The sequence below is a fragment of the Triticum aestivum genome, chromosome 5D (genome assembly GCF_018294505.1).
Source record: "Triticum aestivum cultivar Chinese Spring chromosome 5D, IWGSC CS RefSeq v2.1, whole genome shotgun sequence".
NCBI lineage: Eukaryota > Viridiplantae > Streptophyta > Magnoliopsida > Poales > Poaceae > Triticum > Triticum aestivum.
Genome location: NC_057808.1, coordinates 428,842,167 through 428,857,112, shown reverse-complemented (window position 1 = coordinate 428,857,112; position 14,946 = coordinate 428,842,167). Strand labels below are relative to the sequence as shown.

The 14,946-nt window shown below is 48.2% G+C and overlaps 1 protein-coding gene and 1 non-coding gene across 2 annotated transcripts; both read left to right on the top strand.

The window, feature by feature from the left end:
• The first annotated feature begins 655 nt into the window (after nt 1–655).
• LOC123122393 (UDP-glycosyltransferase TURAN) lies at nt 656–4,955 on the top strand. Its single transcript, XM_044542587.1, has 16 exons — nt 656–974; nt 1,211–1,244; nt 1,433–1,488; nt 1,567–1,701; nt 2,285–2,433; nt 2,527–2,616; nt 2,701–2,767; nt 2,847–2,910; nt 3,011–3,116; nt 3,238–3,404; nt 3,485–3,595; nt 3,664–3,725; nt 3,806–3,858; nt 3,957–4,032; nt 4,204–4,332; nt 4,414–4,955. The coding sequence occupies exons 1-16, from the start codon at nt 870–872 to the stop codon at nt 4,423–4,425; spliced, it is 1,416 nt and encodes a 471-aa protein (XP_044398522.1). The 5' UTR covers nt 656–869; the 3' UTR covers nt 4,426–4,955.
• A 9,502-nt stretch (nt 4,956–14,457) lies between these two features.
• Nucleotides 14,458–14,618, top strand: LOC123126782 (U1 spliceosomal RNA). Its single transcript, XR_006462003.1, has one exon. It is a non-coding gene; the product is annotated as a U1 spliceosomal RNA (small nuclear RNA).
• Nucleotides 14,619–14,946: the final 328 nt, after the last annotated feature.

The following is a 14,946-nucleotide window of genomic DNA, read 5'->3' as shown; positions in this document are numbered from 1 at the left end:
ATAATGAGGGTTTCTTTAGTATGGTCTCAGAGACTTTTCAGGTCTATTCTCGGGCTCCTCTGTCATCAAGATACCAGGTATTACACACCCCACGACATCAAAGGCATTGGCATGCTGAGAGGCACTTGCACTTGCTCTGGACTTATCATTATCGCATGTGATCATTGCTTCCAACTGTCAAGGTGTGGTCCATGGTATCAATCGGTAAATTGGTGGTGTGTATGCAAGCACCGTCATGGAGATAACAACGACATCTAAATCTTTTAATCATTATACCTTCATCTTGAAGGGTAGAGCTATCAATCTCAAGGCCCGTAGCCTTGATAAATATGCTTTCGATCTCGATTATGGGCGTCATGTGTGATTGTTAAACCCACCAGATCTTCGTTGTATCCTGATGAACATTGTTGAATAAAAAGTGTGTTTAGTTATAAAAAAAAGTAAGACTTATCGTTACCCCCCAAAAAAGCAAGACTCGCGCGAATAAACCTGTGATTGGATGGTTAGGAGGACAGTGATATCCCAGCCCACCATGGTTTAAGTCCCGATGCTCGCATTATTTCTGGATTTATTTTAGGATTTTCAGCGATGGACATTCAGTGGGAGGAGGCGTTCCGTCAATTTTAAGATGATATGCCGGTTCAGGATACGGCATGCATGTGTGTGCATAGAGATGAGTGTATGGACTCAGCCGTTGGGTGGGACCATCAGTTCAGGGCTTGCGCCGTTCTTCGGCTCCGCCCCCTGGGTTAACAGAGCAGCGCCGCTCCGTCCCCATCGCCGCCGGCCGCCGCTCCCTCACCCCCTCCACCTGCATACCTAGAGCCGCTATTTCTCCCTCCCTCTGCGCGTGCGCAGGATCGACGACGATGGCGGGGGAGGCAGAAAGGAGGAAACGCGCGGCGGTGGTTGTGCTGGGCGACATCGGCCGCAGTCCCCGGATGCAGTACCACTCCCTCTCCCTCGCCAGCCAGGTAAGGCACTTCTCTCCCAAATCCACAGTCCCGTGTTAGTTTTGATTGATTGGGTTGGATTAGAGGGGCGTACTATCTACCATGTCCGTGTATTTTTCCCTTTTCAACAAGGGGAAGCAATCTTTGGAAGCTGGTTGGTACCTTTAGGAAGGCTTTAGGCTGGCACATGTTCCTTGCTGTTGAGAGCATTGTGTTATAGTATCTCGCACTTAGTTGTTCGTTATTTTTCTCAACAGGCTGGTATGGAAGTGGACATTGTTGCAAACGGAGGTATTCTGTTCCTTACACTTTCATCGTGCTGTTGAATTTTACTCCCGAACTGTAGTATGAGGCTATTTATACCCTAAATACCACTACTCCTACAGCTTAAGGGACGGCATACAAGCCAAAATTGCATCAGATTTCAGTGTTACTTTTTCGAGATCTGACCTTGTGTCCTATTTTATGTCTATGAGCAGGAAGTGGTCCCCATTTATCACTGAGAGAGAATCCGTCGATTCACATCCATGAGATGGTATTGGTTATTTGAGCCATTCTATTATACTCCATATATTTTCTCATGCTACAGTTGACTTCAAGGTTGTATCTTCAGAAATCAGTGCAGTTATCAGGAGTTTCAAAGATATCTGGGGCCCTGGCACTGCTACTTAAAGCTGCCATCCAGTTTATCATGCTGATTTGGTTTCTCTGCTTTAAGATTCCTCGCCCTGATGTCTTCATTGTTCAGGTAATATTACGTACAGCTTTCTTATTTGCATATGTGGTTCAGAATTACATGAAGGGTATGCTTTAGTCTCATTCTGTTAAGTTTTTAATCACCTTGAGTCCCTTTTGATTGATATTTTTAAAGATTTTTTTTGGTAATAAAAAATGTCAAGATTTAGTTATCGTGTTTCACAGATTGGAAAAGGCGGCGCCTAGGAGGCGCTTAGGCACGCTTAAGCGCTAGTTGACGGTCAAACGCCTCGCCTAGGGCATAAGCAGTAGTGTAGGCAGTGAAAGCAAGGAGATGTTTATTCCAGTGCAAAATCATACCATATTACATTGACGGACCAAATGGGCCATATTCCAATGGCAGTATCTGATATTTTACTCATTTACATGTTATACAAAAAATGTCTATGCACATATAATACCCAAAGTACGTCCATGGTAGTAAAAACTGCATGACCGCCTAGGCCACGCTTAAGATTCGCCTAGGCATTAGGCGATGGCCAACCACCTCGCTTACGCCTAGCGCTTTTTCCAACCTAATCACAGTAACGATGGGAGACCTGATTCGTGTCATTTGACCATCTTTTGTCCAACAGAATCCACCCTCCGTTCCAACATTGGCTGCTGTAAAAGTGGTTAGCTGGCTAAGAGGTGCTAAATTTATTGTGGATTGGCATAACTTTGGATATACTTTGCTTGGATTGTCTCATGGCAGAAGTAACGTAATAGTCAAAATTTATTTCTGGTAACCCCTCCAACCATGTTTGCGTAACTGCTAGACTGATTCTATATCTTACTGGTCATGTATTTTAATTAGTGATGTTTTCCTGTATTCTAGGTTCGAGAAGCACTTTGGGCGGATGGCTGATGGTGCCTTTTGTGTTACAAAAGCAATGCAACACGAGCTTTCTCAAAATTGGGGAATCAAGTAATTAGATTGAACTTCAACTTCTTTTTGTAAAAAGGCTGTTTCGCATGCTGCAGTTTGTACTAACCTAACCACAATTTTCAGAGCAACAGTTCTTTATGATCATTCTCCTGAATTTTTCCATCCTGCTTCCTTGACGGAGAAATATGAGGTGAACATCCGTTGTCAGTTCTTCCCTAGCTACTTGCAGTACTGCATATCAGTATATGTGACCTTAACACATGAAGTAGTTGTTCTGCAGGTTGGGTACTTCCATTTGTAGTGCTATGGGCAGTGCTGATTGCATCTCTGTTGGTAATGCTATTTTCCAATCAACTGGAATAGTTTTCAACTTTTCATGGTACAAGCATATTCCAGTTTGATTTATTTTATTTGGTTTTCTGTTACAACAAAGAAAAAGAAGTGGAAGACAAGAGCACTACTGTGCTTACTAGCAAGATTGATGGTGGAGTTTTTTTTAAGCCTAATAGACCTGCACTTGTTATGAGCAGCACAAGCTGGTACGTTCTCTTGGACTGAGTGGTCTCTGTTGCGGAACTCTTTATGTTCATCTCACGTGATTATTGAGCAGACAGTTAACAATGCGGATAAACTTATAAATCTTTGCCACCTGCATCCCAGGACACCAGATGAAGATTTCAGTATACTTCTGGAAGCAGCACTGATGTATGATAGACGTGTTGCTGCAACATTAGGTGAAGAGGATTCAATGGATGAGGGGCAGCTTTGGATTGATATCAAGAGCGGGAAGCAATTTGATTACCCGAGATTGCTTTTCATTATCACAGGTATCATGCCTTCTGCTATATCTGCTTAAATCACTAATTTTTAATCATTGCTCTGATGTTAATAAATGTTGACGCTGAAGGTAAAGGGCCTGATAGAAAGAAATATGAGGAACAGATAAAAAGGTTAAAACTGAGACGTGTTGCCTTCCGGACTATGTGGCTTGCATCGGAGGACTATCCTCTATTGCTAGGTATGCTAGTCACTTGCCAAAATAATTTGATACTGTAGCATAGATGCTGAGTGTTTGAGAAAATACAGGATCAGCTGATCTAGGCGTATCGTTGCATACATCCTCGTCGGGGCTTGATCTACCTATGAAGGTTAGTCACATCATCTGCTTGCTTCAAGGATGTAGGAAATTTTTTATTTTCTGCATTGTAACTTGAATGGTTGTTTATAGGTGGTTGATATGTTTGGATGTGGATTACCAGTTTGTGCTGCTTCATTCTCCTGGTAACCCATGTTTCTAGATGTTTGAATTGTCATGTTTTGGCATTGGCCTTTTGGTTGCTCTATATTATAAGCCTCTGGCTTTCTTTTTCTTTGTGCAGCATCGAGGAGCTTGTGAAAGTAAACAGAAATGGACTTCTTTTCTCAACATCTTCGGAGCTTGCAGACGAACTTATGGTGAGGACCACTTTTAGTCTTTATCTTTTATTACTATTTCATCTCATTATATGACTACTTGGGTCATTGTCTCAGTGCATTTTAAAAGTTAGTATGAGTACTTTTCATCATGGCTTTGTTTTAAACATTATAAGAGACATTAACTTGTACTGCAACTGAAAAATCATGCAGATGCTCTTTAAGGGATTTCCAGAGGAATGTGACACCTTGAAATCTCTGAATAGTGGTGCCTTGAGTACAGGGTCATCTTCCAAATGGTCAACAGAATGGGAAACTAATGCACTTCCTTTGGTGAAGCAGGTGAGAGCTCAAACCTGGATTGCTAAATGCACGTTGCACTCACCAGACTAGGCCTTAACTTTTTTCATATCCAATTCGCAGGTGATTGGCTAAAACACCACAATAATATTGATCAGATGGGCAGAAGGATGGCTTTGTTGCTGGCCTGAACATCTGCCAATTCCATAGTTTATAGGTGTATTTATTGTACACTTGAGTGACCAGGTGTACATTTGATGGTTGAGGAGAAAACATGTGCACATATCAGTTTACTCGCTCACCCCAGTTGCTTCTTGGATCAGTTGCCACCCAAGGGCATAGATGGGTGTTCGTCGTAGCAGAACCTACCACCAATACCCTCAGGGACCTCTACCCAACCAACTCCAACTGTTTAAATGAAAAGGTGTTGAGCATATGTCCAAGTTGTTTCAGCATGTATAGCTACTGATCCATTAGAGTTTAGCGGCAGTTTTTTTGTTTGTTGTTGTAAGGATCCTGAATTGTGTGTCCAGTTACATAACAAAAACAAGGCACTGACAGACATACTGTGACACTGGCATTGAGACCAACTGTCGAAATGTTTTGGATACATAACATGTGCATGTACCCAAATAAATTGTACCAGGAGCCCGATTTCTTTTTCATTGTCTTTGCCATCTTGTGAGCTCAGATCTCCAACAGACATCTGGAAAAATTAGGATACATATTATTAGGTTCTCCGTTAGCTTGTAAGCATTGCCATAAGGCCTGTCAGGTAAGCTTACACTCTGAATCTGTTCTGATCCATTTACTTCCTTGTTCCTCCCCCATCGCTTTGCCTCTCCAAGGCAAATGCGCCGTTCGGTACCAGTTGATCATCAGCCAAGTTATCGCTGGGTATGTCGTTAGAGCAACTTCAAGAGCTCCCCTAAAAAACTTCTCTGGGGCCTTCTTCCCAGCGACAAAGCACCGGGTCCGGATGGCTACTCTGGGGCCTTCTTCAAGGCATGTTGGGAGATCATAAAAGATGATATCTTGCTTGTTGTCAATCACTTCTCAAACCTGCGCTCCTCACTTAAGCTGGCTCAACTCGGCGAACATTGCTCTCATCCCAAAGAAGGATGGGGCGGAGTGTATCTCGGATTTCCGCCCCATTAGCCTCATCCACGCCGTCGCGAAGATTATTGCAAAAATGATGGCAAACCGGCTGGCCCCTCACATGCACGACCTTGTCTCAAATGCTCAAAGTGCCTTCATCAAAAAGAGAAGCATCCACGAGAACTTCATGTATGTCAGAAACTTTGCGAGAAAGTTCCATCGCAGCCGCTCCCCGACGCTATTGTTCAAGCTTGACATAAAAAAGGCTTTCGATTCTGTGCGTTGGGACTTTCTCATGGATCTGTTGCAGCACCTTGGATTCCCGGACAGATTTCGCGACTGGGTTTCGGCTTTGCTCTCTACAGCCACTTCGAGGGTGTTGATCAATGGAGTGTTGGGTGATCCGCTAAAGCATGGATGTGGTCTTCGTCAGGGAGACCCGCTCTCTCCCCTACTCTTCGTCTTGGCCATCGATCCGCTCCACCACCTCCTCTGCAAGGCCACGACCCAAGGGCACCTTCACCCTCTGTGTGGCAGATCTTCCCCCGTTCGGGCCTCGCTCTATGCCGACGATGCAGCCATATTCGTTAAGCCCATTAAGGAAGATGTCCAATTCCTTGCTGCAACTCTGACCTCCTTTGGAGCGGTAACTGGCCTTGTCACCAACTGTGCAAAAAGTTTGGTTGCCCCCATCCGATGCGACAACATCAACCTTGATGAGGTTCTTCATGCTTTCCCGGCGGTGCGCACCTCGTTCCCAATGCGTTACCTTGGACTCCCGCTTGCTGTTAAACGCCTCAAACGAATCCACTTCCAGTACCTTGAGGATAAAATTGCAGGCAAGCTCCCTCCATGGCAAGGAAGGCTTGTGGCCTCTGCCGGCCGTGTTGTTCTTGTTAAGGCTGTCCTAACCGCCATTGCCATCTATCACCTCACGCTCCTCGACATCCCGGTGGAGGGCTTTTGATCTCCCCAGCGACAAAGCACCGGGTCCGGATGGCTACTCTGGGGCCTTATTCAAGGAATGTTGGGAGATCATAAAAGATGATATCTTGCTTGCTGTCAATCACTTCTCGAACCTGCGCTCCTCAAACTTAAGCTGGCTCAACACGGCGAACATTGCTCTCATCCCGAAGAAGGATGGGGCGGAGTGCATCTCGGATTTCCGTCCCATTAGCCTCATCCACGCCGTCGCGAAGATTATTGCAAAAATGATGGCAAACCGGCTGGCCCCTCACATGTTCGACCTTGTCTCAAATGCTCAAAGTGCCTTCATCAAAAAGAGAAGCATCCACGAGAACTTCATGTATGTCAGAAACTTTGCGAGAAAGTTCCATCGCAGCCGCTCCCCGACGCTATTGTTCAAGCTTGACATCAAAAAGGCTTTCGATTATGTGCGTTGGGACTTTCTCATGGATCTGTTGAAGCACCTTGGATTCCCGGACAGATTTCGCGACAGGGTTTCGGCTTTGCTCTCTACAGCCACTTCGAGGGTGTTGATCAATGGAGTGTTGGGTGATCCGCTAAAGCATGGATGTGGTCTTCGTCAGGGAGACCCGCTCTCTCCCCTACTCTTCGTCTTGGCCATCGATCCGCTCCACCACCTCCTCTGCAAGGCCACGACCCAAGGGCACCTTCACCCTCTGTGTGGCAGATCTTCCCCCGTTCGGGCCTCGCTCTATGCCGACGATGCAGCCATATTCGTTAAGCCCATTAAGGAAGATGTCCAATTCCTTGCTGCAACTCTGACCTCCTTTGGAGCGGTAACTGGCCTTGTCACCAACTGTGCAAAAAGTTTGGTTGCCCCCATCCGATGCGACAACATCAACCTTGATGAGGTTCTTCATGCTTTCCCGGCGGTGCGCACCTCGTTCCCAATGCGTTACCTTGGACTCCCGCTTGCTGTTAAACGCCTCAAACGAATCCACTTCCAGTACCTTGAGGATAAAATTGCAGGCAAGCTCCCTCCATGGCAAGGAAGGCTTGTGGCCTCTGCCGGCCGTGTTGTTCTTGTTAAGGCTGTCCTAACCGCCATTGCCATCTATCACCTCACGCTCCTCGACATCCCGGTGGAGGGCTTTTGATCTCCCCAGCGACAAAGCACCGGGTCCGGATGGCTACTCTGGGGCCTTATTCAAGGAATGTTGGGAGATCATAAAAGATGATATCTTGCTTGCTGTCAATCACTTCTCGAACCTGCGCTCCTCAAACTTAAGCTGGCTCAACACGGCGAACATTGCTCTCATCCCGAAGAAGGATGGGGCGGAGTGCATCTCGGATTTCCGTCCCATTAGCCTCATCCACGCCGTCGCGAAGATTATTGCAAAAATGATGGCAAACCGGCTGGCCCCTCACATGTTCGACCTTGTCTCAAATGCTCAAAGTGCCTTCATCAAAAAGAGAAGCATCCACGAGAACTTCATGTATGTCAGAAACTTTGCGAGAAAGTTCCATCGCAGCCGCTCCCCGACGCTATTGTTCAAGCTTGACATCAAAAAGGCTTTCGATTATGTGCGTTGGGACTTTCTCATGGATCTGTTGAAGCACCTTGGATTCCCGGACAGATTTCGCGACAGGGTTTCGGCTTTGCTCTCTACAGCCACTTCGAGGGTGTTGATCAATGGAGTGTTGGGTGATCCGCTAAAGCATGGATGTGGTCTTCGTCAGGGAGACCCGCTCTCTCCCCTACTCTTCGTCTTGGCCATCGATCCGCTCCACCACCTCCTCTGCAAGGCCACGACCCAAGGGCACCTTCACCCTCTGTGTGGCAGATCTTCCCCGTTCGGGCCTCGCTCTATGCCGACGATGCAGCCATATTCGTTAAGCCCATTAAGGAAGATGTCCAATTCCTTGCTGCAACTCTGACCTCCTTTGGAGCGGTAACTGGCCTTGTCACCAACTGTGCAAAAAGTTTGGTTGCCCCCATCCGATGCGACAACATCAACCTTGATGAGGTTCTTCATGCTTTCCCGGCGGTGCGCACCTCGTTCCCAATGCGTTACCTTGGACTCCCGCTTGCTGTTAAACGCCTCAAACGAATCCACTTCCAGTACCTTGAGGATAAAATTGCAGGCAAGCTCCCTCCATGGCAAGGAAGGCTTGTGGCCTCTGCCGGCCGTGTTGTTCTTGTTAAGGCTGTCCTAACCGCCATTGCCATCTATCACCTCACGCCCCTCGACATCCCGGTGGAGGGCTTTTGATCTCCCTAGCGACAAAGCACCGGGTCCGGATGGCTACTCTGGGGCCTTATTCAAGGAATGTTGGGAGATCATAAAAGATGATATCTTGCTTGCTGTCAATCACTTCTCGAACCTGCGCTCCTCAAACTTAAGCTGGCTCAACACGGCGAACATTGCTCTCATCCCGAAGAAGGATGGGGCGGAGTGTATCTCGGATTTCCGTCCCATTAGCCTCATCCACGCCGTCGCGAAGATTATTGCAAAAATGATGGCAAACCGGCTGGCCCCTCACATGCACGACCTTGTCTCAAATGCTCAAAGTGCCTTCATCAAAAAGAGAAGCATCCACGAGAACTTCATGTATGTCAGAAACTTTGCGAGAAAGTTCCATCGCAGCCGCTCCCCGACGCTATTGTTCAAGCTTGACATCAAAAAGGCTTTCGATTATGTGCGTTGGGACTTTCTCATGGATCTGTTGAAGCACCTTGGATTCCCGGACAGATTTCGCGACAGGGTTTCGGCTTTGCTCTCTACAGCCACTTCGAGGGTGTTGATCAATGGAGTGTTGGGTGATCCGCTAAAGCATGGATGTGGTCTTCGTCAGGGAGACCCGCTCTCTCCCCTACTCTTCGTCTTGGCCATCGATCCGCTCCACCACCTCCTCTGCAAGGCCACGACCCAAGGGCACCTTCACCCTCTGTGTGGCAGATCTTCCCCCGTTCGGGCCTCGCTCTATGCCGACGATGCAGCCATATTCGTTAAGCCCATTAAGAAGATGTCCAATTCCTTGCTGCAACTCTGACCTCCTTTGGAGCGGTAACTGGCCTTGTCACCAACTGTGCAAAAAGTTTGGTTGCCCCCATCCGATGCGACAACATCAACCTTGATGAGGTTCTTCATGCTTTCCCGGTGGTGCGCACCTCGTTCCCAATGCGTTACCTTGGACTCCCGCTTGCTGTTAAACGCCTCAAACGAATCCACTTCCAGTACCTTGAGGATAAAATTGCAGGCAAGCTCCCTCCATGGCAAGGAAGGCTTGTGGCCTCTGCCGGCCGTGTTGTTCTTGTTAAGGCTGTCCTAACCGCCATTGCCATCTATCACCTCACGCCCCTCGACATCCCGGTGGAGGGCTTTTGATCTCCCTAGCGACAAAGCACCGGGTCCGGATGGCTACTCTGGGGCCTTATTCAAGGAATGTTGGGAGATCATAAAAGATGATATCTTGCTTGCTGTCAATCACTTCTCGAACCTGCGCTCCTCAAACTTAAGCTGGCTCAACACGGCGAACATTGCTCTCATCCTGAAGAAGGATGGGGCGGAGTGTATCTCGGATTTCCGTCCCATTAGCCTCATCCACGCCGTCGCGAAGATTATTGCAAAAATGATGGCAAACCGGCTGGCCCCTCACATGCACGACCTTGTCTCAAATGCTCAAAGTGCCTTCATCAAAAAGAGAAGCATCCACGAGAACTTCATGTATGTCAGAAACTTTGCGAGAAAGTTCCATCGCAGCCGCTCCCCGACGCTATTGTTCAAGCTTGACATCAAAAAGGCTTTCGATTATGTGCGTTGGGACTTTCTCATGGATCTGTTGAAGCACCTTGGATTCCCGGACAAATTTCGCGACTGGGTTTCGGCTTTGCTCTCTACAGCCACTTCGAGGGTGTTGATCAATGGAGTGTTGGGTGATCCGCTAAAGCATGGATGTGGTCTTCGTCAGGGAGACCCGCTCTCTCCCCTACTCTTCGTCTTGGCCATCGATCCGCTCCACCACCTCCTCTGCAAGGCCACGACCCAAGGGCACCTTCACCCTCTGTGTGGCAGATCTTCCCCCGTTCGGGCCTCGCTCTATGCCGACGATGCAGCCATATTTGTTAAGCCCATTAAGGAAGATGTCCAATTCCTTGCTGCAACTCTGACCTCCTTTGGAGCGGTAACTGGCCTTGTCACCAACTGTGCAAAAAGTTTGGTTGCCCCCATCCGATGCGACAACATCAACCTTGATGAGGTTCTTCATGCTTTCCCGGCGGTGCGCACCTCGTTCCCAATGCGTTACCTTGGACTCCCGCTTGCTGTTTAACGCCTCAAACGAATCCACTTCCAGTACCTTGAGGATAAAATTGCAGGCAAGCTCCCTCCATGGCAAGGAAGGCTTGTGGCCTCTGTCGGCCGTGTTGTTCTTGTTAAGGCTGTCCTAACCGCCATTGCCATCTATCACCTCACGCCCCTCGACATCCCGGTGGTGGGCTTTTGATCTCCCCAGCGACAAAGCACCGGGTCCGGATGGCTACTCTGGGGCCTTCTTCAAGGCATGTTGGGAGATCATAAAAGATGATATCTTGCTTGCTGTCAATCACTTCTCGAACCTGCGCTCCTCAAACTTAAGCTGGCTCAACACGACGAACATTGCTCTCATCCCGAAGAAGGATGGGGCGGAGTGTATCTCGGATTTCCGTCCCATTAGCCTCATCCACACCGTCGCGAAGATTATTGCAAAAATGATGGCAAACCGGCTGGCCCCTCACATGCACGACCTTGTCTCAAATGCTCAAAGTGCCTTCATCAAAAAGAGAAGCATCCACGAGAACTTCATGTATGTCAGAAACTTTGCGAGAAAGTTCCATCGCAGCCGCTCCCCGACGCTATTGTTCAAGCTTGACATCAAAAAGGCTTTCGATTATGTGCGTTGGGACTTTCTCATGGATCTGTTGAAGCACCTTGGATTCCCGGACAAATTTCGCGACTGGGTTTCGGCTTTGCTCTCTACAGCCACTTCGAGGGTGTTGATCAATGGAGTGTTGGGTGATCCGCTAAAGCATGGATGTGGTCTTCGTCAGGGAGACCCGCTCTCTCCCCTACTCTTCGTCTTGGCCATCGATCCGCTCCACCACCTCCTCTGCAAGGCCACGACCCAAGGGCACCTTCACCCTCTGTGTGGCAGATCTTCCCCCGTTCGGGCCTCGCTCTATGCCGACGATGCAGCCATATTTGTTAAGCCCATTAAGGAAGATGTCCAATTCCTTGCTGCAACTCTGACCTCCTTTGGAGGGGTAACTGGCCTTGTCACCAACTGTGCAAAAAGTTTGGTTGCCCCCATCCGATGCGACAACATCAACCTTGATGAGGTTCTTCATGCTTTCCCGGCGGTGCGCACCTCGTTCCCAATGCGTTACCTTGGACTCCCGCTTGCTGTTTAACGCCTCAAACGAATCCACTTCCAGTACCTTGAGGATAAAATTGCAGGCAAGCTCCCTCCATGGCAAGGAAGGCTTGTGGCCTCTGCCGGCCGTGTTGTTCTTGTTAAGGCTGTCCTAACCGCCATTGGCATCTATCACCTCACGCCCCTCGACATCCCGGTGGAGGTCCTCAAGAAAATTGATAGTATTCGCCGTGCATACCTTTGGGCGGGCTCGGACAAGGTCTCTGGAGGAAAATGTAAGGTTAACTGGGAGCTTGTGTGCAAACCTAAGGAAAAGGGTGGGCTTGGAGTGCTTAATCTGGACAAGTTTGCTAAGGCTCTACGGCTCCGATGGTTTTGGTTCGAATGGACTGATAGGAGCAAGCCCTGGATTGGCATGGGGACTCCGTGTACTGATGAGGATCGCCACTTCTTTGCGGCTGCCACTTCGGTCACTGTTGGGAACGGACGAACTGCGCAATTCTGGAACTCGTCGTGGCTCAACGGCTTGCGCCCCCGTGACATTGCACCAGACCTCTTCCATCTTTCTCGCAAGAAAAACTCCTCAGTCCGGCAAGCCATGGCCAACAATCTTTGGATCGCAAATATTGACGTCACCAACGGTCTGTCCCTCGCGCAGATTGAGCAATTTGCTGACCTTTGGGAAAAGGTTTCAACGCTGGCCCTCGAGGATGAAGTGGAAGACTCGATTATATGGAAGTTTTCTAAGGACGGAACGTACTCACCTTCCTCGGCTTACAAGGCGCAATTCGAAGGCCTCACCTCCTCTGATCTTGTCCAGTCAGTGTGGAGAGTGTGGGCTCCGCCGAGGTGCAAATTCTTTGCTTGGCTGGTTCTTCAAAATAGGGTTTGGACATCATACCGCTTGATCCGTCGTGGGTGGCCCAACTGCGGCTTGTGTCCTCTCTGCAAGCAAGTGCAGGAGTCCGCGGCCCACCTTCTCTTCCAATGCCGCTTCTCTTTGCGCATATGGAACGATATTCTCCCGTGGCTCGGAATGCACCACATCTCTACTTCTTCTTGGTCGGCGAGCGCTTCGGTCAAAGGATGGTGGAACGATAACCTTCAGATTCGTCTTGGCTCGCCCAAAGCCCTTGCCTCATTGATGATGCTCATCTCATGGGAGATTTGGTCCGAGCGCAACGCGAGAGTCTTTCGCAACGTTGCAGTCCCTCCGGTGGTAATCATTAACAAGATCAAGCAAGAGGTGTCGCTTTGGGCTTTAGCAGGTGCCAAGCACTTGGGTATTGTAATGCCGCGAGAGTAATCTTTTACCTTTTGCCGCTTGCGGCTTTGTCTGAAACCTTCTTCTTAATCAATGAAATGGCAAATCTTTTGCCTCGTTTCAAAAAAAAGTAAACTTCTTAAAAAACCACTTCTACGGGATGACCGTAAAATTTAAGGGAAGTTAACTGACACCTACTCCCGGAATAAGTGTTTTTCCGATAGACATACTTGATACTAATTTCAAAACCACAACTTATGCAATTTGACATTTTGACTCAACGTTCATAGTCAAATTCGAACAGAACAATATCTGGTAACTGATTGAAAGTTCAAACATGAAGATCAAATATACGATATATGGTTCTTGAGATAAAGGGCAAGAACAAATAAAGCATAGATAGTTGAAAGACGACTGGCCAGGACTTGGTCATGGTGGTGTGGTCATGGCGGCGCTGAAAGCGACAGGCGGCGGCGGCGTTTGTGGCGGCAGGTCCTCCGTTGTCCATGGCTGGCCGACGCGTCCTTTTGCAGATGTGACTCCGACCCCAGTGTGCTCTGGGAGTTATGTCCCTCTAGCTCCTTCAGCTTTCCAGCATCCTGGCGGTTCCGGCCACGGCAGCCCGAGTCTGCAATCCCCTCTAGATCCTGGCTCGTATGCGTTGTCGGCCGTCGTCACATCTTGTGCGGGCCGAGCATCTCACCCCCTCTGCTCCGGGCATCATGCTCACGCCTTTTTACGTTCGAGCCATGTTATTGTATTCTTCCTTGTACCTATTCTAACTTCTTCTATCAATGAGAGGATATGTAAGAATTGCGTATTCGCAGAAAGAACGAAGAATACACCATACGAGTAAGTCATATCATATATTTGGCCCAAAATAGAATTACCTTGGGCTTACTATGTATATCTTTTTTTAGGGGTGCTTAATATATATATCTTGTTTGAACAGGGGAGCTTTAGCTCTATGAAGAAAAACACCAGCACACACCTAAACTACCACTAACAACCAAAAATCCTTTTTACCCAAACAATTAAAACTCTTCCACGCAAAGTGAGAGAAAAATCTTCCAAAAGAAAGGAAAGAAGAACGTTTTAGATGCAGTGAGTTTTTTTATTTCCCTGAGTATTTTTGTTGAATTATCAATTTATAATTTCCCTGAGTATTTTTTCTTATTAGTGAATAAAGAATTGACATGGTTCATTGTTTTTTTTATAGAGAGACCAACACGATTGCACAGCAAGGGCGCAAAGCTGCTACGGCTCGTTCGGCCCAGGTCCATCTTCCACGGATAGAGCAAACGCGAGCCCACTGAAGATAACCGCGCGCCTCCCGTGACCGGCTCCCGTCACGCTGTTGCGCTGCAGCTGCTGTGCGCTTCAGTTTTTAGTCCCACCTCGCCCAGCCGAGGAGCGTCGAGAGGGAGAGCTTGCTATAAGATGATCGCGAGGTGCGACGTTGTTCCATACTTACCTGGACGGGGTCGACGGGCGATCAGGAAGGCCAGTGGCCTGGGTCAATGGCCCACATTGCACTTGGTGGGCGCGTTGGCCCATCATCTCCTCAAGTGGGAGAGTGAACGTCATAATTTGTGGTAGAGGGGGTACGCGTTCGCGCGGCCCCTGCCAATTCTCCAAATTAAATTTTGGTCCCTGGCTTGCATACGAACTGCTTTTCCATTCCAGTCCCTGATCGAAGTTCATCTGTTGAACGGTTACGGGAAACCATGTCGAGAAAATAAGATTTCAGTAATAGATCAAAGTGTTCCGATCCAAAAAACAGCATGCAGGTCCTTGGTCTGGTCTGCACAGCGAGCTAACATATTCACAAGAAGAGTGCAGAGGCAGCAAGGTATCTGCTGTAACTGTAAACGGCACGCTCACATTCAGAACTGAATTGCTAGAAGCAGCAAGGAGCTGGCCCAGAACGTACCTGGCCTGACGACGACCGTTAA

Bases quoted from the DNA above. Each gene is read 5' to 3' on its own strand.
- LOC123122393 (XM_044542587.1), top strand. From the start codon at position 870: ATGGCGGGGGAGGCAGAAAGGAGGAAACGCGCGGCGGTGGTTGTGCTG. The intron at 1,245-1,432 runs GTATTCTGTTCC...GTCTATGAGCAG, and splicing joins GGACATTGTTGCAAACGGAG to GAAGTGGTCCCCATTTATCA. The intron at 2,911-3,010 runs GTAATGCTATTT...GTTACAACAAAG, and splicing joins TGCTGATTGCATCTCTGTTG to AAAAAGAAGTGGAAGACAAG.